Source organism: Myotis lucifugus, unplaced genomic scaffold, assembly GCF_000147115.1.
Source record: "Myotis lucifugus unplaced genomic scaffold, Myoluc2.0 scaffold_10, whole genome shotgun sequence".
NCBI classification, from domain to species: Eukaryota; Metazoa; Chordata; class Mammalia; order Chiroptera; family Vespertilionidae; genus Myotis; species Myotis lucifugus.
In genome coordinates, this window is record NW_005871058.1 from 6557171 (window position 1) to 6578600 (window position 21430).

Below are 21430 nucleotides of genomic sequence, written 5' to 3' on the forward strand. Positions count from 1 at the left end.
AGATGTATCTGGATCAGATCTAATTCAGAAGTATGTTATAAAAGAAGCAGGCATCTCATGGAATCCACTCTGGTAAGAATGGTGGCAATAAAGTTTCCAGAGGCAGAAGTTCTAAAGGTAGCACTGAAGGAGCAAGTGGCAATGTCGTTGCCCAGTGACTTACAGTGGTGTTGCCACTGTAAAAGTTCTTTTGAGTGATTTCAGCTTTTTACCCCAGCCTGGTTCAAGCCTGATTACCTGGCCCTCTGAATGTTCCGTGAGGTATCTAATGTTTTTTATTTATTATTATTATTTTTAAAAAATATATTTTATTGATTTTTTACAGAGAGGAAGGGAGAGAGGTAGAGAGTTAGAAACACCGATGAGAGAGAAACATCGATCAGCTGCCTCCTGCAAAGGGTTGATTTCCCTTTGCAATTAAGGATACTGAATAGACTATATGACCTAAGGAAAACTTCTTGAGCAAAAGAAATCTTAGTCAATATCGAAAGTGAGGCACAACATAAATGCAGTCAAATGCACAAGATGAATGTATAAAATTTTTAGATATGTATACATGGTGGTAGATCAAGATAAAAACATTTCCAGTATCTCAGAAAGGTACCTTTGCCAAGGCACTATTTTTTAATGTGCTTTATCACTTTTAAGTGTCTAAAAAAATGGATTAAAATTCAAGGCACTAAGAACTAATGATTTGATATATATTCAATACATTATACTGTGATTTTGAAGCTCATTAGAAACATAAATTCTACAATGTCACTTACAGAGAGCAATAGGTAAGTTTCACATGTGCAACTCTCCTTTATGGGAAACAAGCAATTTTCACCCTTACCTGCTCCTCAGGGATTGGATCTTTGTCTGCAATGTGCAGAGTAGGCTGCAGCACGGGTACCACAGTACAGCGTGGGCTTTCACATGCTATTTCAGGTTTGCCTTAAAAAGAAACAGGCCACACAGAAATGAGTGAATATCTGATTAACAACCAAAATACCAAACAGTTCCTTCACCTCAAAACATTTATTTATACTGCCTCTTTATACCATATTCCTTCTTCCATATCTAATTCCAATAATCATTGATATGTTTTCTGTTCCTATTAAGATTTACTATTTTAAGAATGTCATATAAATGGAATCATATAGTATATGGTGATTTAAGTCTGGCTTCTTTTGATTAGCATAATGCATTAGAGATTCCTCCATCTTATTATTATTTTTTTTGTTAATCCTCACCAAGAATATTCTTCCATCGATCTTTTTGTTGTTGTTTTATTTTAGAGAGAGTGGGAGGGGGAGAGACAGAGAGGAGAGAAACGTCAATGTAAGAGAGACACATCGATTGGTTGCCTTCCATACAGGCCAAGGATCAGCCTGCAACTGAGATATATGCCTTTAACTGGACCCAAACCCGAGACCCTTCAGTCTGCGGACCAAAGCTCTGTCCACTGAGCCAAACTGGCTAGGCTCCTCCATCTTATTGATGTATCAGTTTATTTCTTTTTTTATTGCCGAGTAGTAGTCAGTTATATGGATGGATGTAACAATTTATCTATTCACGAGCAGAAGGGCACAAGCTTCTTTTAGGTTTTAGTGATTATGAATAAAGCCACTATAAATATATATTTGTGTATAGGTTTTTGTGTGAACATTAAGCTTTTATATCTCTAGGGTAAATATCTAGGAATAATATTACTGAGTCATTTGGTGCGTGTATGCTTAACAGTGGGAAAAATTTTGATGAGGAAAGGGTATTTATATAATCTTAAAGTATTATTTTCACAAAATACTTATAATGAAAGAGAAGAAAGGCTAAAAGAGAATAAAGATCACCAAAACTAAATGCCATGTGTGATCTTGACCTGGACATTAGAAAAATGCAAACAGAAGTATTTATAGGTAATGAGGTTTCATGTCTGCATCTTACTCTCAAATGGTTAAGAAAAATATCACCAAAGGAATTTACATATAGATACATAGATAAGGCAAATGTGTTAGAATGTCAACAACTGGGGAATCTGGATGAAGAGTACTGTGAACTATTCTTGTGATATTCCTGTAATTTTGAAGTAACTTTACAAGATACAGCTAACTAAAGCACCTGCATCTAAAAAATGCAAATGAACATTTTTTTAAATCCTCACCTGAATATATGTCCTTTTTAAAAATTGATTTTAGAGAGAGAGGAATGGAGAGAAAGAGGGAAACAACAATGTGAAAGAGAAACCAATCAGTTATCTCCCATATGCACCCCAACCAGGGATCGAACCCGCAACCTAGGTATGACCAGAAATTGAACCCACATCCTTTTGGTGTACAGGATGACGCTCCAACCAACTGAGCCACCCAGTTAAGGCTCAAATGAACATTTTATTTTTATATTTTAAAAATATATTTTATTGATTTTTTACAGAGAGGAAGGGAGAGGGATAGAGAGTCAGAAATATCGATCAGCTGCCTCCTGCACACCCCCTACTAGGGATGTGCCCGCAACCAAGGTACATGCCTTTGACTGGAATAGAACCTGAAACCCTTCAGTCCACAGGCCGACACTCCATCCACTGAGCCAAACCAGCAAGGGCTCAAACAAACATTTTAAAGTTGTGTAGGTATGGCCACTATGAGCATTTTAGTGAGAAAAGTTTGTGAATTACTTCTATTCATATCATTATTATATAGAGCAAAAGCCACATATACAGAGCATAATTAAGAAATTGCTTTATCACTTGCCCAATGCATTGGAGACAGTTATAACAATCATATTTAAGTGAGTGACTAAGACTCAACATCTCAGAGTATGCTAAGGAGAAGTGAGTGCGATGCATCTTTTAACACCCAATGGTAATTCAAATTGTAGAAAATGTACTCAAAAGCTCTAGACTTGGGTCATTTCAAAAAGTTTAAATGCATAAATATCTGCACCTATTAAAAATCCTTGGCAAGCCCGGCCAGTGTGGCTCATTGATTGAATGCCAACCTATGAACCTGCTTGCAGGCTCGATCCCTAGTAGGGGGCATGCAGGAGGCAGCTGATCGATGATTCTCTCTTATCACTGACTAGAGGCCCGGTGCACAAAAATCGTGCACTTGGGGGGGGGGGTGGTTCCTCAGCCTAGCCTGCACCCTCTTGCAGTCTGGGAACCCTTGGGGGATGTCCGACTGAAGACTTAGGCCCGCTTGGCAGTAGGACATCCTTAGCGCTGCTGAGGAGTTGGAAGAGGCTCCTGCCACTGCCGCTGCAGTTGCCAGCCGTGAGCCTGGCTTCTGATTGAGCGGCACTCTCCCTTTGGGAGTGCACTGACCACCAGGGGGCAGCTCCTGTGTTGAGTGCCTGCCCCCTGGTGGTCAGTGTGCATCATAGCAAACGGTCGTTCTGCTGTTCGGTTGATTTGCATATTAGCCCTTTATTATATAGGAGGATGTTTCTAGCTCCCTCTCCCTTCCTCTCTGAAATCAGTAAAAATATATTTTAAAAAAATCCTTGGCAAAATTATCCTTGGCAGGATAATTTATATTTGAGACATAAAGGAAATCTATTGGTACTATTAACATTTCCTTTTTTCAAAGGAAATACTTTTACTATCTAAGGACTTATTCAACATATTTAAGACATTAAAGTATTACAGATTTAGCTGTAAACAAAACAATGAAACAGAATAATAAAGCATCAATCATCTTTGGCAGAAATACAATTTCTGTTATTAACTTCATCATAAAGGTGGAAGGGATAAACATAGTTTATAGCAAAGTTTAAAAATTAATATTCCAAACATTTACAATGAAATTGGTGAGATCAATAAAACAAAGTATAAAATCTGGGTTAAATGAAAGCAGGTTTGTGGAGGATTTCAAGACTATCTTTTTACCTAGCAGTATTACTCTTAAATAATGGTACTTAATACATTTTAGACCCCTAATAACAAACACATAGTGCTACCTATTATAACATTTGTATAAAATTTCTGAATAACTAAAGAATTTCATCTTAGAAGCAAAACTCAATTTCTGGCCCATGAATATCAAAATCATCATTACCCTTAATTGGAAAAGAGATTCTGGATGTTCTAATAATAAATAATATTATAAAAATCTATCCCTTCAGTCTGCAGGCTGACGCTCTATCCACTGAACCAAACTGGCTAGGGCTGTTTTTCTTATTAGTAAGAGCCAAGACTTTATATTCAGTGTTAATTTGTACATATAAGTTCAACTTAAAAAAATTAGAAACATAGATCAGTTGTCTCCCACAACTAAACCCAAAACATAGGTAAGTGCCTTGACCAGGAATTAAACCCGCCACCTTTTGGTATACAGGAAGACACTCCAACCAACTGAGCTACACCAGCCAGGGCCATATAAGTTCAACTTTTTCTTTAGTAAACTAAGAAGGCTTGCCAAGTGAGTTTCATCATAGAGAAGAAATACACCTAATAAAATCCTAACTGCAGAGGAATATATGGAAGAAATCTCTCCCAGGTACCTTTTATATCTGTATTTCTTCGTAGCAGTTTGTCCACTTGAGAAATGGCCTCTTCCCAGCAATTGTTGCTTGCTTGAACATGGGGCTGAATCAACTTTAATTTCTGTTCCAGGATTTGATAAGCTTCTGACACTAGTTCTTGTGTTTCTTTAGTACAAACAAGCTTTTCAAGTTCATCTTCAAGAATTATTACCCTGAGTAATAAAGAAAAACAGTTTCACCATGGAGATTTCTAAAATATAAAATGGAAAATTTATCATTTATAAGGCCTATTTAAGAAATAAGCTTAGAAGTTTAAAAATGTTTTGGAGATGGAAGGTAGTGATGGTTGTACAACAATGTGAATATACTTAACGCCTTGAACTGTATTGTTAAAAATGATTAAATGGTAAATTTTATGTTACGTGTATTTTATAACACTTTTTTAAAAAGCTTATAAACAGTGTCATATATTTATCCCACAAATATTGCTTGCATATATACTAGGCGTGAACTGAAAGGACAAGTTAAACCCATCTTCTATTTACAAGAAACATAACTGAATCAGATAAATTATACATACGTATAAAATACAATTATCATAAAAAGTCATAACATTTTATTTCATTTACAGATGAGGAATTAGGTCGAGAGAGTTGAAGAAACTTGCTCAGAGTCATACAGCTGATAAGTTGTAAACCTGGGTTGAATCCAGGCACTAAAGTATACCACAGAGAGATAAAAAGATAGTGTTATAAGAATTCAGAAGAGGGGAACATTGCTACCAGCAATGGGACAGATAGGGAGTAGCTAAGGAAGAGGTCCTTTTGAGGGAGCAGTGAAGGAGGGAAAAAATTGAAGCATGTACAAAAGATGAGGAAGGTCACTCTACCTTATCTCCCATATTCCCTGTGGGCATATGGCAATTTATACAGTTTGGCTGGACTGAAGGAAAAGGAGAAATCAAGACAGAAAAGCAGACTGTAGTCAGATTATGGCAAACCTTTTTTACAGAATGTTTTATATAGACTTCAGTCTAAGCAGCTATATTATGAAACCAGTTAAGATTTTTGGTTAAGTGAGAAAGCAAATATATGCCTCAGGAACCATCTAGCCGTGAGCACTCTGGAGGAAGAACAGTTAAAGGGTTAATGTCCTCATGTAAGAAAGTGAGAGTGGGAATAGCAAAGGGAACAAGGGCAAAGGAGTGAAACACAATTTTAGATGACATTTCAAGGTTGTAGCAGTCTATAGAGCAATTCATATATGATAGCTAAAGACTGGTATACTCTCTAGTTAAGATATAGAATATTTCATTTTTAAATAGAGAACATACTTCCCATCATAATCCACAATTCCTGACAAAGGTACAAAGTCCCTCTTTTTCATTTTCATATCTATACAGTGTAGCACTCTTCCTTCCCTAAGCCACCTTCTCCCATTATAATATACTAGAGGCCCATGGAGAGCGGGCCTAAGCCGTCACTTGGACATCCTTAGTGCTGCCGTGGAGGCTCCTGCCACTGCCACTGTGCTCACCAGCCATGAGCCCAGCTTGTGACTGAGCTGCACTCTCACTGTGGGAGTGCACTGACCACCAGGGGGCAGCTCCTGCGTTGAGCATCTGCCCCTGGTGGTCAGTGTATCATAGCGACCGGTCCTTCTGTTGTTCGGTCGATTTGCATATTAGCCTTTTATTATATTTCCTCTGATGATGATTCAACCTTTGTCACCCACTCACCCTGAGACTGCCTTACCTCCCATATTCCCTGTGGCAGACAGAGCTGAGTCAGGTTAGCATTCACCCGCTTTCTTGGAATAGCTGCTACAGACCACTGGAACATTCCTGCCTCATAGTGTCTTAATTTTTCCTTATGTCCTAACCTTTACATCAGCCTTATATACCTAATGCCAGACCTTGAACTGATGAGTGGAAACTTTTCTCAAAATGTCTTTATGACCTTAACTTCCTATCTTTGTACACCATATCCTTCTTCAGTCCTGTAAACCAGCCTTTTAATTTTACTGAGACTTCAAGCCTTTTTGACTCATTTTTATTTTTGGTCTTACAAAACTGATTAATAGCCTCTCCCTTCCACTTCTTGCCTGGTATCCAGGATAAAGTACCTAAACTATGATCATATCAACCCATTAAATTCTGATGACCTTCCTGATTACCAGCACAACATAAATCCAACCATTCGTCTGATCCAGTCCCTACTACAAGTCTGTCTTCTGCACCAAACCTGCTACCAACGCAGAGTGCCAGCAATTCCATGCAAAGTAGATCACCTAATATGGACCCTACATTGTATTATCTAACTGGGGCCAAAAAACATGTCCTATGCTATGGAAAAAGAGTCCAAATCTGTTGAATTTATTTAGAAAATAGCAATGTGTTATTCTTTAACTATATATATAACAATGCCTCTTATAATTTATTTTTCCAGTGTTGGCAGATATTCTCCTAGAGTGCAGGCTCCAGTTTAAGAGCCCTACCTAAAGGGAGTTAAACTCATTCTTCGTAAATTTCTCCATTGCGGCTCTCAAATAGAATGAACATCTGCTTTTGTCCTATTTTTCTAGGTTGTCTGTTGAAATCAAGAAAAGTAAAATTATAAATGTACCGAATTATAGTACTTATAAATCATGCTTCTCTGCTCTATTTGTAAGTATAAACCATCTTTCATGCTGTATGTCTCCATTTTGCTGCTTCTCTCTAGCTAGGACACAAGCCAAGAACCACAATAGCCCAAGAGTGAAGCTTGCTAATCATGGGGACATTTCCTTATATAGCTTCTAAACTTACTCATTCAGTAATGCTTTCAGATGGAGCTGCAAACTGCGGACTGCTGTATGAACATTATTCAGTTCTCTTGACTTCTGTTGAGTTTTGCATAAACGTTGGGGTACTGACTGGTGCTGAGTTTCAAAGTATCGATAAAACTCATAGCTGCGCTTAAGCTCTTCCAAGCAGGCAGAATGAGCATGAGGTAGACCCTGAGTCACATCAGATAAAATATGATGAGGCAAAAGTGCTGGAGTAAGTAAGGGCCCAGGAGGGGCATTAGCTGTAGAAAGTAATAGGGCTAACCGTCTGAAGAACTCTGAGCTCTGTGCTACCCAGAGTTGGAACAAAACCTAAAAAACAAGAAAAAAAGAACTAGATCAATAAAAAATATTGGCCAACATTCAAAACAAACTAAACTAATTTAAACTTCTAGTTTAAATTTTCCACTTTATCATAAGTAATGAATGTAGTTGAGCTTGAATTAACTTAAGATTAGCCAAGAATTTTATATCAAATTATGTAGTCATTGCACATGGGAACTTCTGATCCTAATATAGCAGGAAATACCAGAATATAACTAGTAAGGTTCTAATCTAGAAGGAAAGTGTTGATAGATTGAGACACATGTATTAGAAGTAAATATTAATTATTTTAAAATTTTACACAAAGGAGAAATGAAAACAGTAGGAATGATAGAGCTATATAAGTTCAAAGAAATGAGTTATTGATGGACCCAGAGTTTGGGGTTCAAAATTACACCACTGTTTTGGCTAGGAAATAGTTCAAAAATAACATAAAAATCAGTCCCAGAGTGTTCATACTTAGGAGTGTCTAGCACAAGAAATTTAAAAACCCCTTCTTTTGTTGTTGTTGTTGTTAATCCTTACCCAAGGATATTTTTTCCATTGATTTTTAGAGAGTGGAAGGGAGGGGGTGAGACAAAGAGAAACATTGATGTGAGAGAGACACATCGATTAGCTGTCTCTCGCACATGCCCCGATGGGTTGGGGATCGAGCCTGCAACCAAGGTACGTGCCCTTGACCGGAATCAAGCCCATGACCCTTCAGTCCGAAGGCTGACACTCTAACCACTGAACCAAACTGGCTAAGGCCAAAACCCATTCTTGAGAGACAACCCCTGACTTCAGGCAGTAAAGAATTTCTGTAGGTATAGTCCTATTCTAGAGGAGGATAATATCTCCAAAACAAAGAAACAAACAAACATGAGGAAACAATCTATTATGAACAAGAATTGGCATACAACAAAGAGGATTGAACAAATTTAGATTTCTAATTTTTCACAACCAGGAAAGTGAACATTATTTAGATTGTTTTATTAACTGAACATTAAAATAGCAAATAATAAGATAATTTAATGTAAACCTATTTTACCATTGAACTTTTTTTTTAAATAAGCAAGGTCAAAAAAATAAAAAAATAAATAAGCAAGGTCAAATTTCCAAATTGCTAAAGACATTTACCTAGGAATTCTTGAATATAAACAAGCTTACCTCATAAGTCTTATTTAACCATTAAATTCATGACTATAATGATTTTCTTTATCCCTATATTGGTTCTTTCAGCAAGTTTTTTTTGAGCACTTATGATGTACCAGGCTTTATTCTATATGCTGATAATATCGCTTTGAACAAAAGTGAAAAATTAAAAAAAATCCTTGCCCTGATGGAGCTTATATTCAAGTGGGGGGGGGGGGGCGATACATAATAACAAGTAAAAGACAGTTTCTTGGCTGATGGGCTATGAGGAAAAATACAGCAGAGAAGGGGAATAGCGAGTGTGTATTATATGTGTGTTTACACAGGGGAAGGTAATGGGGGCTAGGGAGGTGGAGAGGTGGAGGGATGGGGTGGCCAGGAATGTCTCTAAAAAAGTGCGATCCAGAATTAAGCCATGAAACTATCATCAGGGAAGAGAATTCTAGGGAACAGGAGGTTCAACTGCAGTTATTTAGTAGGAGAGGACTTGGCACATCTGAGGAACAAGGTCAGTGTGACTGGGGTACAGTAAGCAAGGAGGAGTGTGGTTAAGTGATGAAGGCACTGAAGTAGCTCTGGCTTTTACTCTAAGAGAAATGAGGAGCCACTGAAAGGTTCTGAGCAGCAGAGTTATACGATCTGAATTATGCTTTAACAAGCCCATTCTGGCTGCTGTGTTGAGAGAAGATAGGGAGGTGAGAGTAGAAGTGGAGACCAGTTAGGAGGTTATTGTAATAATTCAGGTAAGGGTTATTGGTAGCTTGTACCACAGTGGTTAGTGGTAACAAGTGAGTAGTAGTTGGACCCTGGATATATTGTGAAAGTAGAACCGACAAAATCTCTTGACAAATTGTTTATGGGAGGAAAAGTGTTATGAAGAATAATTCCAGAGTTTTGGCCACAGCAACCAAAACAATCAAGTGGGCATAGCTTACTGCCACATTTAAAATACTAATTTATTATTTAATCACTACCATATTATCCAATCAAACCAAAACTCAAAATTATATATATATATTTCTGTTTGTTCTTTGGATGAGGGGATAACCATAATTTATGAACAAATAGGAAATTTTTATGTAAAGCATTTTTTTAAAATGTGGATTTATTTTTTAAAGCAGGAAATATATTACTTCATAATAACTTTAAAAACTAGTTAAAAATTTAAACAATAAGAAGAAGGGATAAGGACTCTGTACTAAATATTTTATATGTCTTCTCAGGATTGCAAAGTTTTCCTGAGGGAATATAGGTGAAAAAAAAATAATAAAGCCAAAATGTATTTTCTTTATGGACACCATGAAGATTACAGAAGAAAACAAAAGGTCCTGATTTATTTGTAAACCATCTTTCACTACATAAAAAAAAATCTTTGCCCTAACCGGTTTGGCTCAGTGGATAGAGCGTTGGCCTGCAGACTGAAGGGTCCCAGGTTCGATTCCGGTCAAGGGCATGTACCTTGGTTGCGGGCACATCCCCAGTAGGAGGTGTGCAGGAGGCAGCTGATAGATGTTTCTAGCTCTCTATCCTTCTCCCTTTCTCTCTGTAAAAAGTCAATAAAATATATTTTAAAAATAAATAAATAAATAAAATCTTTAATTAGTGCTGCTCTTTTGAGAATTTTCTTTTAAAATTTATACAAAATCTGTTAAAAAAAAAAACCTTTCTTTTGGGTACATTGGCAAATGTACAAGGCAAAATAAAATTTTTAAGTGTCACAGGGGTTTTCAGCAGTTTATACACTATAGGTCCAAGATAAGGCTTCTTTCAGAGGTTGATGTTCCTGGTAAGAATGCAATACATGAAGTTTGGTTATAGATTAGTTATATGTCAAAATAAAGCAAAAATCAAAATACTAAAGTTAGTCTTTAAAACAACATGGGTGAGCAAAAGGGGTCCAGCTACAACCAGCAGTATTGGAGTTAGGGTGGGGAGATAAAAGAGAACAAGCCTCACATTTTAGAGTAGATCCCATCAGAGGCATTTAAAAAAATCACCTAACATTGATTAATCACTCTATCCCAGGCATTGAGCTGGCAAATATCAAATCCCTCAGAGGTAAGCATTATGATCATCCCATTTTTATAAACACAGAAACGGATTTGCTCAAGAACACATTCACCGTCAAGTGATGGAACAAGTCAAACCTGGAAAGTCTGACTCTAGGGAAGTCACTTTTTCTCTTTGCTGCCTATACTTAATCTGAAATACAATCCAAGATCTAATAAGCTTTTAAAAACAGTATGTCAAAAGCGTAAATAATAATAGCTATTACCGCGTATGGTACCCATTATATGACAAGCTTCACTGTCGGTATTTCATATGTCTTCTCATTTAACACCTTGTAGGGCAGGTATGGTGGCCCTTTTTACAGTTGAGGCAAATTCACATAATAATTTATTCAAGGTCAAAAGTTAGTGTCAGAGCTAAAATATAAACCTGGGTCTGCTCAAATCCAAAATCCCTGTTTTTTCTTAAGAATCTCAAATTGTACTGAATTTGGAAGTAAATGGAATTTTCTACAATGTGACCATCCTAAAGGGTAGCTATTGGTGTCTTGGTATTTTCTATTAGTCTTTTTGTAAAGACAGAGTTGTGGCCATACTGTATATACATTTTTGTGTGCTAATTGCTTCACTGGTTTAACATACATTTCCCCAAGTTTTTATAAAATCTTCAAAAGCAAACTGTAGTTGCTACACAATGGTCCACCATGTGGATTTACCATAATTCATGCAACTATTCCTTCATTGCTGTGCATTTAGGCTCTGTTCATTTCCGCTATTGTAAACAAAGCAACTTGGTACATAAAACTTGACTATATTTGGAATAATTTATTTAAGAAAGATTTGCAGAAGTGGAATTACTGATTCAAAGCATACATTATTTTAAAGGCTCTTTGTATGTCAAATTGCATTCTGAAACAAACAACTTTAGGGAATTAAAAAAACCTGTAAGAAAACTATTGAAGCAGCTCAGGTAAAAGGTTATGGCATTCAGGACTAGGATGGTGGGGAAGAACCCAGAAAAAAATAGATGAATTTAAAATATATTTTGAAGGTAGAACTGACACAAAATTATGATGACAGACCGGATGTGAGGAGTAAAAGGAGGGATAAGATGGTTAGTGTGCGGGTTTCTAGCTTAGTAAGTTGTAAGATGGATTAGAATGAGGGTTAGAATAAGTCAAGGCAAATTTCAGGTAAGAGAGAAGAAAAACAAACAGATTTAGAACATTTATATGAATATGAAAAATTTAAAGATGTAGAAGTTTATGCAGTCTCAAGACAAAATGGAGCCCTAGTCAGTTTGGCTCAGGGGATAGAGCATCGGCCTGTGGACCAAAGGTTCCTGGGTTCAATTCTAGTCAAGGGCAAGTACCTTGGTGTAGGCTCCATCCTGGCCCTGGTCGGGCCATTTGTAGGCGGCAACCAATCAATGTGTTTCTCTCAAATCGATCTCTCTCTCTTTCTCTCTCTCTCTCTCCTCCCTTCTACTCTCTCTAAAAGATCAATGGGAAAAATATTCTCATTCCTTGGCTGAGGATTAAAAAAAAAAGAATTATGAGTATTTTGATATCAAACTATAAGGATCTTCTCCAATCTTTATGATGTTCTCCAATTTTAAAGGCAGCTTCACAAACATCAGTAAGGTTATTGCAGTAATAGTAATCAGCAAATAATAAAAGAGAACAGGTGCACCATTTGTGTTCAAAAAGCACAGGCACAATCCAAGAGCATCTATCTCTTCCTCAGCCCTTCCTTCCATTCTACCAGTGGATTACCTTCAATGCAGGCAGGCTAAAACCATCTGTAAGGTTATGTGCTTCCTCTTCTGAAATCTGCTCTTCACTAAGTCCAAGGCCCAGCTCCTTAAAAGGCACCACACAGATGTAGTTGGTTACATTGTCACTCTCAGAGTTCAGGGGGTAGGTTAAATTAGGTTAAGGCAATCAACAAAGTCTTCATAAAACATACAAGGTACATTAAGACTGCCCAGCCCAACCAGCATGGCTCAATGGTTGAGCGTCGACCTACAAAAGTAATCTTTGCATTCCACTTACTCATAATTTATTTATGAGTCATAAATAAAATAAAGATATTATATACCTTTATTTCCTAATAGAAATAATTTTTTTATTTAGTAAATTTAAGGGACTTATTGTCATAAGTAAGTATCAGATACTATCTAAGCACTTTATATGCACTAACTCATTTGATTTCAACAAAAACACAGTCAGTAAGATTGTGTTAGTATTGACATTTTAAAAATGAATAAAGAAAGGTACAGAGAGTTAAGAAACTTGCTTAAGGTCACCTAGGCAATAACTGATATGGCCAAAATTTAAATGTTTCCGATTTGACTCTAGGGCCTTTGTTCTGTGAAAGGAGAAAGATTTCCTGTTGCCAGTTTATTGCCATGTCATGACACAAATATGCCATGTTCAGTAATTTTTAAAAAAAAGCCATGCCCAGCAAAGCCAGGTCTTTTGAATTTATTCTTTGGACCAGTAAAGGGAGGGATTTCAAGTTTTTTTCCTTATTAAAAATGAACCACACGAGAGAACAACTATCTTCTTGTCTGTTATTGCCTTTCCCCCTTGGAATACATTTCCAGTTTTAAAATAGAAGTGCTGATGGAAATTAGCTTCAAAATAAGCAATTTCAGTTTACAGTTAACTTTACAGGATGCAACTATAATATCTATATTCAGCACTCTGGAAACATCTTATTCTTAAATTTAGACAAAAAAGGATATTTTTTCAGCATATATAGGGTAGCCAGCCTTGCTGCTTGAAAGTTGGCTCTTACAGTTCTGTAGACAGCTTTCCGAAGACCGATGAGATGCTGACTGGGATGCTGTCCAGCTTTATTAAATGGGCAAGCAGCACTGACCCTGTCAAGCAAACTTGAAAAGTAAAATGTGATACAACTGTACAGGTGTCCTAAAGTTTTTGTTTCCTAAATCCATAATTCTATTAAGTTTAGAAAAAAATCCTTTTCCATGATTTTCATTAGAAAATGTTTATCAGTAACCCCACTCAGGTCTCATAAATAGCCATTTCCCTGATACATATATAGTCACCAGAAAAAGACAAATGAAAAATTTAAATCTCAGAGTAATGGCTTCCTCTGATATGAAGAAACAAAAACATTATAGTGGAAATATAGAAATGTAGGAATATTTATGTAAAAAATGTAACTTTTTAATATAGACACTCTACCTGCTAAAATATACTAAAGTGGTACTACTTTACATTTAGTTTTCAAGCCTTTATCTACAGTAAGTATAAAAGCTTTAATTATAAACACTTTCACATTTTTAATATGCATTCATATATGTTCATTAATCATATTTTTGGCGACTTGTACAGAATGCATTCTGTACATTCATAAAAGTAGGGTAAAATGACTTACCCACCTGCTGCCACTGGCACTTACCTACTCAAAATGAAGTAGGGGCCGCAGAAAGATAACAGGACCAGTGGCCAACAGGGGAATGCAAGTAGAAAGGCAAAGTAAAGGTTACTATGTAGTTGCATAGCTACTCTCAAAACTGTTCAAGAGGAAGCACATTTCATAGCACTTTCCAAAAGCTAAGTGGGGAGTATCTGAAACAATGACATATAATACATTATGCTTTTATAAATGAAACTATGAATAGTTATTAGATAAGAGTATTTTTTTTCACCTAACCATTAACCTCTCCCAATAGCAAAACAAAATATTGGAATTTATACATTTCTTACACTATAACCACACATTTGTAAAATAAGACATCTAACTCAAAACTTTAAAAATGTTAAATCAAACTAAAATATATTCAGGCATTGGAAATCTATTAAAAAAACAACCACAGGACAATGACTGCTGGCTTATTTTAAAATAAAGGAATGAAGCAAAGAAGGTTAAATTATTTGCTAGAGCAGACAAACAGAGGCAGAACAAAACAGTACTCATTTTTTTCAATATATGGCACTATTGTTTGTACTCCATTTTATTTACTGAATGAATTTTAAAAACTAAAAATATTATGATTCAAGATCTATTATTGCTCATAATTTTTTCTATCAATTATCCAGTTAGATGAAGACAAGTGAAGCATAATTTTTTCCAACATTTCTTCTGCCTGTCTGCATCTGAATAGATAGAAGTCAAAATCTGGAGGCAAATCATGTCTAACTGACCCAATTTAGCTCCTCATGCCTCTTCTATACATATGTTTATAAAAGGTGGACAATGACAAAAGGCACAGAACCCTCTATGCATGCCCAAGCATTAAATGAACAAACACACAGCACTTTGCTTAACCATTAAGCAGTCAGTTCTCTTAGTAAAGTCCTGTGCAAGTCAAGAATGAAAAGCCACTCTTATTCTTAGTGTGATTTTTAACTTTTAAAACTTGATACTCAAACAACTTAAAAACTGCTCTGCTCAGTCAAAAAGAAGTGAACAATGGAAGGACAAAAATAAACAAATACTGAGGACTGTTCCATTTTGAATTGAGCAGAAAGAAAAGTAATAAAACATCTCTTATGTCTTGGGATTGTTTAAAATACTGTTTCGGAACACAACAGTGAAGAATGAGATGACTACTGGAGATTCTTCCACTTCCCTGTTCGTGATTTTTCAAATACATCTTTTATGCCAAGATCATTTCAGTACTATTCTAGAGCAGAGCACAGTAAAAGATGTGATGACTACCAAAGGGTCTTCTGCTCCTCCTTTTCATATTTTTCCAGATATAACGATAATTAAGAGCAATAACTATTCTTCACCATATACTTCATCATACTTTCTCCCACTTATAGATTGCAAAGGTTATATGTTATATAAATTATTACATATATACTACAATACAACTGTCATCTGCTAGTGTTTAGCAGGCAGTCTGGTGTACTGCAATCAAGCTTTAGAGCCAGATGAAAGGACATCTGCTCTATAACTAATAAACTGCTGTTGAGTAAATATAACTTTTCCTTTAATAATGGAATAAATAACCAGTATAACCTGCAGCTTAATACACTTACAGCTAGACTGCTGAATATTTAATTTCTCGTGGGAATGTGAAACATCATTACTTGCATGATATTCTGATAATATTGGTGCCATAATATCTACTAACATTTACCTAAAGAACATTATTAACACAGGGCAAGAGTTTTCAAAATGAATTCATGTCAGATACAGCTATCAATTAAACTGAGGAAACAGAGTATCTGACAGGAAGTAAAGGAAACAAGCATTTATTGGGTAACTGTATGCTGGGTTCAATGGTAGGTTCTCTTTCTACATTATCTCATAAAATTACAGGTAACACACAGACATAATCATGATTCTCAAAGCACTTTGGTTTTTCAAAGTAGATAAGCAGAATCATATTACATATTAAATCTAACATATTTATTCCTTTAGTGAACAGTTAATAGACTTTAATAAGTGCTAAAGAGAAACCCACTTTTTTCCTATCAAAGCAATACAAAAATGAAAATAGGGAGTAAATATTCTAATTTAACTATGTAATAAAAAAAGAATTATTTAAAAATAAAATAAAAAATGAACTCACAGTGTAAATCCTCTGGAAATGACTTCAGTTTCTTGAATGAGACGTAAAGCTTTTCTCACAAGATTAGTAAAAGCTCGGCTATTTGCTGCTGCATTTTCCAAGCGGCCATTGTATTTTTTTAGGGTTACTTGTAGTTTGGCTGTCCTCCATAATCTCAGAGCTCTTATGATCAGATAAACAAATAGAATCACTCCCCATACCAGCCAGGAAGAGACAATCCACCAAGTGGGAAGCATAATAAGCAAACTAATGAAGGCAAATAGCATTGAGACATCCCTATAACAGAGAAAAAAAAAGAAAACAATACTCATTAGAAAAGAGAAAGATGAGTTATTTTATCAGTAAATTAGGTGTCCTAAAATAAAATTCCATCTTCTTTGGGACATATGGCTTAAAAAATGACATTAAAAAAAATCATGGCCTGGCTGGCATAGCTCGGTGGTTGAGCATCGACCTATTAACCAGGAGGTTGCTGGTTCAATTCCCAGTCAGGGCACATGCCCGGGTTGAGGGCTTGATCCCCAGTGGAGGACGTGCAGCTGATCAGTGATTCTTTCTCATCACTGATGTCTCTCTCTCTTCCTCTCCCTTCCTCTCTCTGAAATGAATAAAAACATATTTTAAAAAAATCATGTGAAATAGTTTTGAAATATCTAGCAACTAGACCAGTGATGGCGAACCTTTTGAGCTCAGCGTGTCAGCATTTTGAAAAACCCTAACTTAACTCTGGTGTCATGTCACATATAGAAATTTTTTGATATTTGCAACCATAGTAAAACAAAGACTTATATTTTTGATATTTATTTTATATATTTAAATGCCATTTAACAAAGAAAAATCAACCAAAAAAATGAGTTCATGTGTCACCTCTGACACGCGTGTCATAGGTTCGCCATCACTGAACTAGACAATGGTCCTTAGGAATTAAAACCTGAGTAATAAGTTTAGGTAAAGGACATAAGAAATTGGTGCCTTCTGAAATGACTTAGAGAAAATCTTTTTAAATTTTTTCAATTACAGTTGATATTCAATATTATTTTACACTAGAGGCCTGGTGCACAAAATTCATGCCCTCAGGGGGTGTCCCACTGACGGCTTAGGCCTGCTCCCTGCTGGGAACGGGACTAAACCGGCAGTCAGACATCCTTTGAGCTGCTGTGGAGGTGGAAGAGGCTCCCACCACCACCGCTACACTCACCAGCCGAGAGCCAGGCTTCTGGCTGAGCCGTGCTCCCCCTGTGGGAGTGCACTGACCACCAGGGGGCTGCTCCTGCATTGAGTGTCTGCCCCCTGGTGGTCAGTGCGCATTATAGCGACTGGTTGTTCTGCCATTTGGTCAATTTGCACATTAGCCTTTTATTATATAGAATTAGGTGGGCAGTACAGTAGTTAGATAACTTATACCATTTATAAAGTAATATCCAATAAGTCTCATACTCACCTGACACTATACATAGTTATTACAAGATTACTGACTATATTACCTATGCTGTACTTTACACCCCCATGACTATTTTGTAACTACCAATTTGAACTTATTAATCCCTTTACTTTTTTCACCCTGCCCCCCAACTACCCTTCCACCTGGCAATCATCAGTTTGTGCTCTGTGTCTATGAGTTTGTTTCTGTTTTATTTGTTTCTTTTGGGTTTTAGATTCCACAGATAAGTGAAATCATATGGTATTTGTCTTTCTCTGTCTGACTTATTTCTCTTAGCATAATACCCTCTAGGACTAGATCAAGACTTTTTTTTGTAAAGATACAGACTCTTTAACTCTAAAAAAATTTACAGATTAAAAAAATCCAATTTTATAAATTTAAAGTAAAAATAGCTTAATTTTTACTAATTTTAATATTAAAATACTATCTTAATATTCAAATATATGAGTTCCTTTTTCCTAAAATCAGACTTTAAGTATTTGAATATAAATATATAATATCTGAAGAAAATATAAGAATTTTTCCAATTAGAAATAATATATAGTTGATGAGTAATTGTTTTAAATAAAGTCATCTAATTTTAAATCATCACCACAAATCTGGAATACACACACTTATACTGCAAACCATAATATGGACAAGCTTTGTGTTTTTACACTGCTTTAACTGAAGTAAAAATATGCATACATTTTTTTGCTTAGGTCAACTATAAATCTATAGATTAAAACACGTCTTTTAAGCTATGAAGGTTTTGATGAAAATGTGTATTTATAATAAAAAGGTAATTGTAGGGGGGCTGTGTCTGAAAAACAGTACTTGAAGATAGTCTCATTAAGAGCGCTTCTTATTAAATATTTGCCTGCCCTAATTTCCCTTGGAATCCTTTACTTTTATATGACACTGGTAATATCATAGAGCCAACTCTCATTATCTACTTGTATGTATTAATAGAAAAGTCTACAAGTATTTACAGAAAAGTCTACAAGTATTTACAGACTCATAGTTTCTTTTCTTTTTCTTAAAATTTAATTCTTTATTGTTTAAAGTATTATATAAGTCTCCTTTTCCCCCCATTGACCTCTCCCTGGATGTCCCCTCCCCCCAGCACATGCCCTCACCTCTGCCTCTCCCCCGCACCGTCTATGCCCATTGGTTATGCTCATATGCATGCATATAGGTGGTTTCTTAATCCTATCTGTGGCTAAAGAAAACTTGAAAGTAAAATTCTTAAAACCTATGGTTCCTTGTAGCAGTCCCTTAAGTTCTTACTTTTTTTTTTTTTTTTTTAAGGAATAAGATGCTTTATTTCATTATGATGATATCTGAGTGATACAGGTTTGGAAAACATCATACTTTGCTATGTTAGAATATGAAGCAGCTGCCAGTGTGACAGAAAAGACAAATTCAGCACACTGAAGCTAATGAATGTAACTGCCTGTATAACTTGAACAGTTGGAACAATGATTTAGTTCATTTAATCAACTCATACTTCAACAGGAAGAGGATATTAACAGTTATGTATATATAAAATCCCTTTTTACCATTCCTCTTTCTTTTTTTAAACAGATTATCCTGGGACTTCTTCATTAGATCCAAATATTTAAAGTGGTTGAAAAGTTTTAGGATAGTGTAAATCATTAGACTATGTTCCTTACTAGTGGCCCGGTGCACAAAATTTGTACACATTAAAAGGGGTTTAATTAAAGGAAATATTTTAATATTGCTATTTGCCCTTTCTCTATAATAGAAGTGTCAGAGATGAAAGAAAATTAGTAAAATGTATATGAAAATCTTCCTTCTGTTAGAACCTGGGGTGCACCACGGGACCCAGAGTCAAGTCCCTGCCCACCCACGTGCACCTCAAAATCGTGCGAGACCCAGACCTGGCCGCACCCCCCCCCCATTGGGTTAAATCCAGATCCAGCCAGTCCCACCCTTGTCAAGCCCCGCGGGGCGGGGGGGCGCAGCCTCAGGTCCCCTGGCCTGGTGCTGGAGCCAGGGGCGCGTCCTGAGGTCCCCCAGCCTGGTGCCAGGACGGAGGGTGTGGCCTGAGGCCCCCTGTCAAGCCCACTGGGTGGGGAGGGTGCGGCCTGAGGTCCCCATGGGGGTGGGGGAGGGGGCGCAGCCTCAGGTCCCTGCTGATTGCTCATTAAGGGAACTCAGCCTCCGCTGTGGGTGCAGCCAGCTTGTGTTATGGAAACCCCGCCTCTGCTGTGGGCACCGCCATCTTTGTGTCGGAGTGACAGTCAATTTGCATATTCCCTCTTTATTATATAGAATGATCTCTTCTCAGCCAATAAAGCAAGAGGTGATCATTTACCTCCATGTCTATGCTCGTTGTCTTTACAATGTGATTATGATATAATCTATTAACTATAAAGAAATATAAAGAACCAGAGAGGCCTACATTTACAGATGGGCATAGAGGTATATGGGTAAGACAGATTCTTTTTGGCGCATGTCATTAATACATCTGGGCTATTAAAATACAGAACTAATTATACTGAGTTGAAAGTGGATTTGTTTCCAGCTTCATTTTAAATAGTATTCACTTTAGAAAGGTCTTTGTATGGGATGTTTATAATGCCTTTACAATGGGGAGCATCATGATGATTTTCCTCTGAATACTCTATATGTGAGCAAAGGATAGATGTTTTCTGAATAGTACCAAATATTAGGGGTTGCCAGGGAGCGAAGTGTTGGAAGGTGTCCATTTTCCTGTTGTTGAGGTTGCCCTGCAGACAGGATACTGGGATCAAGTAGCTCAATCAGCTCCACATCCTCTTGTAACAGGACTTCCTGTTGCAGGATGGTATATAGTGAGTCGAGTCGGAATCCAATATCCTTGCCATTAAAAGACCGGAAGAGAGGTATTAATGCATACATCATTTTGCATTTAATGCTAAGCTCCTAAAGTACTAATAAAATTTAGAGGTATTTATTTTCAGTATAAACTCCAAGAAGAAGAAACAACAATCCAATCTACTGTTGGGGGGTGTTTTTCCCCCCACTGTAAATGTGAAATAATAAAGATTGAGGTGGATATTATTGGACTACCAGATGTGAAATATAAATTTTTTAAAAAAATATATTTTATTGATTTTTTACAGAGAGGAAGGGAGAGGGATACAGAGTTAGAAACATCGATGAGAGAGAAACATTGATTCAGCTGCCTCTTGCACAACCCAGGTACATGCCCTTGACCAGAATCGAACTTGGGACCCTTCAGTCCGCAGGCTGACGCTCTATCTGCTGAGCCAAACCAGTTAAGGCTGAAATATACATTTTTAATAAAAAGATGTGAACTACAGATTAATAAACCTGTCTAGTCAAGCCCAATTAATTAAGTTGCTAGAACACACATGGAAAATATGATTCTGTAACATAAGATGCTCTCCCTGGATACTGTAACAGTATAGCCAGTATCTAAGAATTACATCAGCAGGATCAAGGCCTTATAAAAATGGACATTCAGTTATTAAAAATACATTATTAAGGAATGTAATATAAAACCACACTAACATGTGCATAGCATTTATAGTTTGCAAAATGCTTTCACATATACCAGCTCATTTATTCCTCTCTCCTTCTATCCATCTATCAGAAATATACATATCAGGCACATGCTTGATACCAAGGACAAAAAAATGAACAAGACATTTAAGTCTCTACTCTTAA

General features: G+C 36.5%; 1 protein-coding gene across 6 annotated transcripts in view; it reads right to left on the bottom strand.

Moving 5' to 3' along the window:
• The window catches only part of VEZT (vezatin, adherens junctions transmembrane protein), a 61488-nt gene that overhangs the window by 6008 nt on the left and 34050 nt on the right, over positions 1-21430 (bottom strand). For 4 of the 6 annotated variants that reach the window (XM_023749940.1, XM_023749939.1, XM_023749941.1 and 1 more), the window contains exons 4-10: positions 20421-20596; positions 16312-16587; positions 13504-13653; positions 12530-12677; positions 7268-7599; positions 4480-4673; positions 836-936 (exon numbers count right to left, since the gene is read on the bottom strand). In XM_023749940.1, the coding sequence (XP_023605708.1) occupies positions 836-936; positions 4480-4673; positions 7268-7599; positions 12530-12677; positions 13504-13653; positions 16312-16587; positions 20421-20596 (1377 nt within the window). The remainder of the gene's footprint in view (positions 1-835; positions 937-4479; positions 4674-7267; positions 7600-12529; positions 12678-13503; positions 13654-16311; positions 16588-20420; positions 20597-21430) is intronic. The other 2 variants (XM_006084127.3, XM_023749943.1) reach the window with 1 other exon arrangement.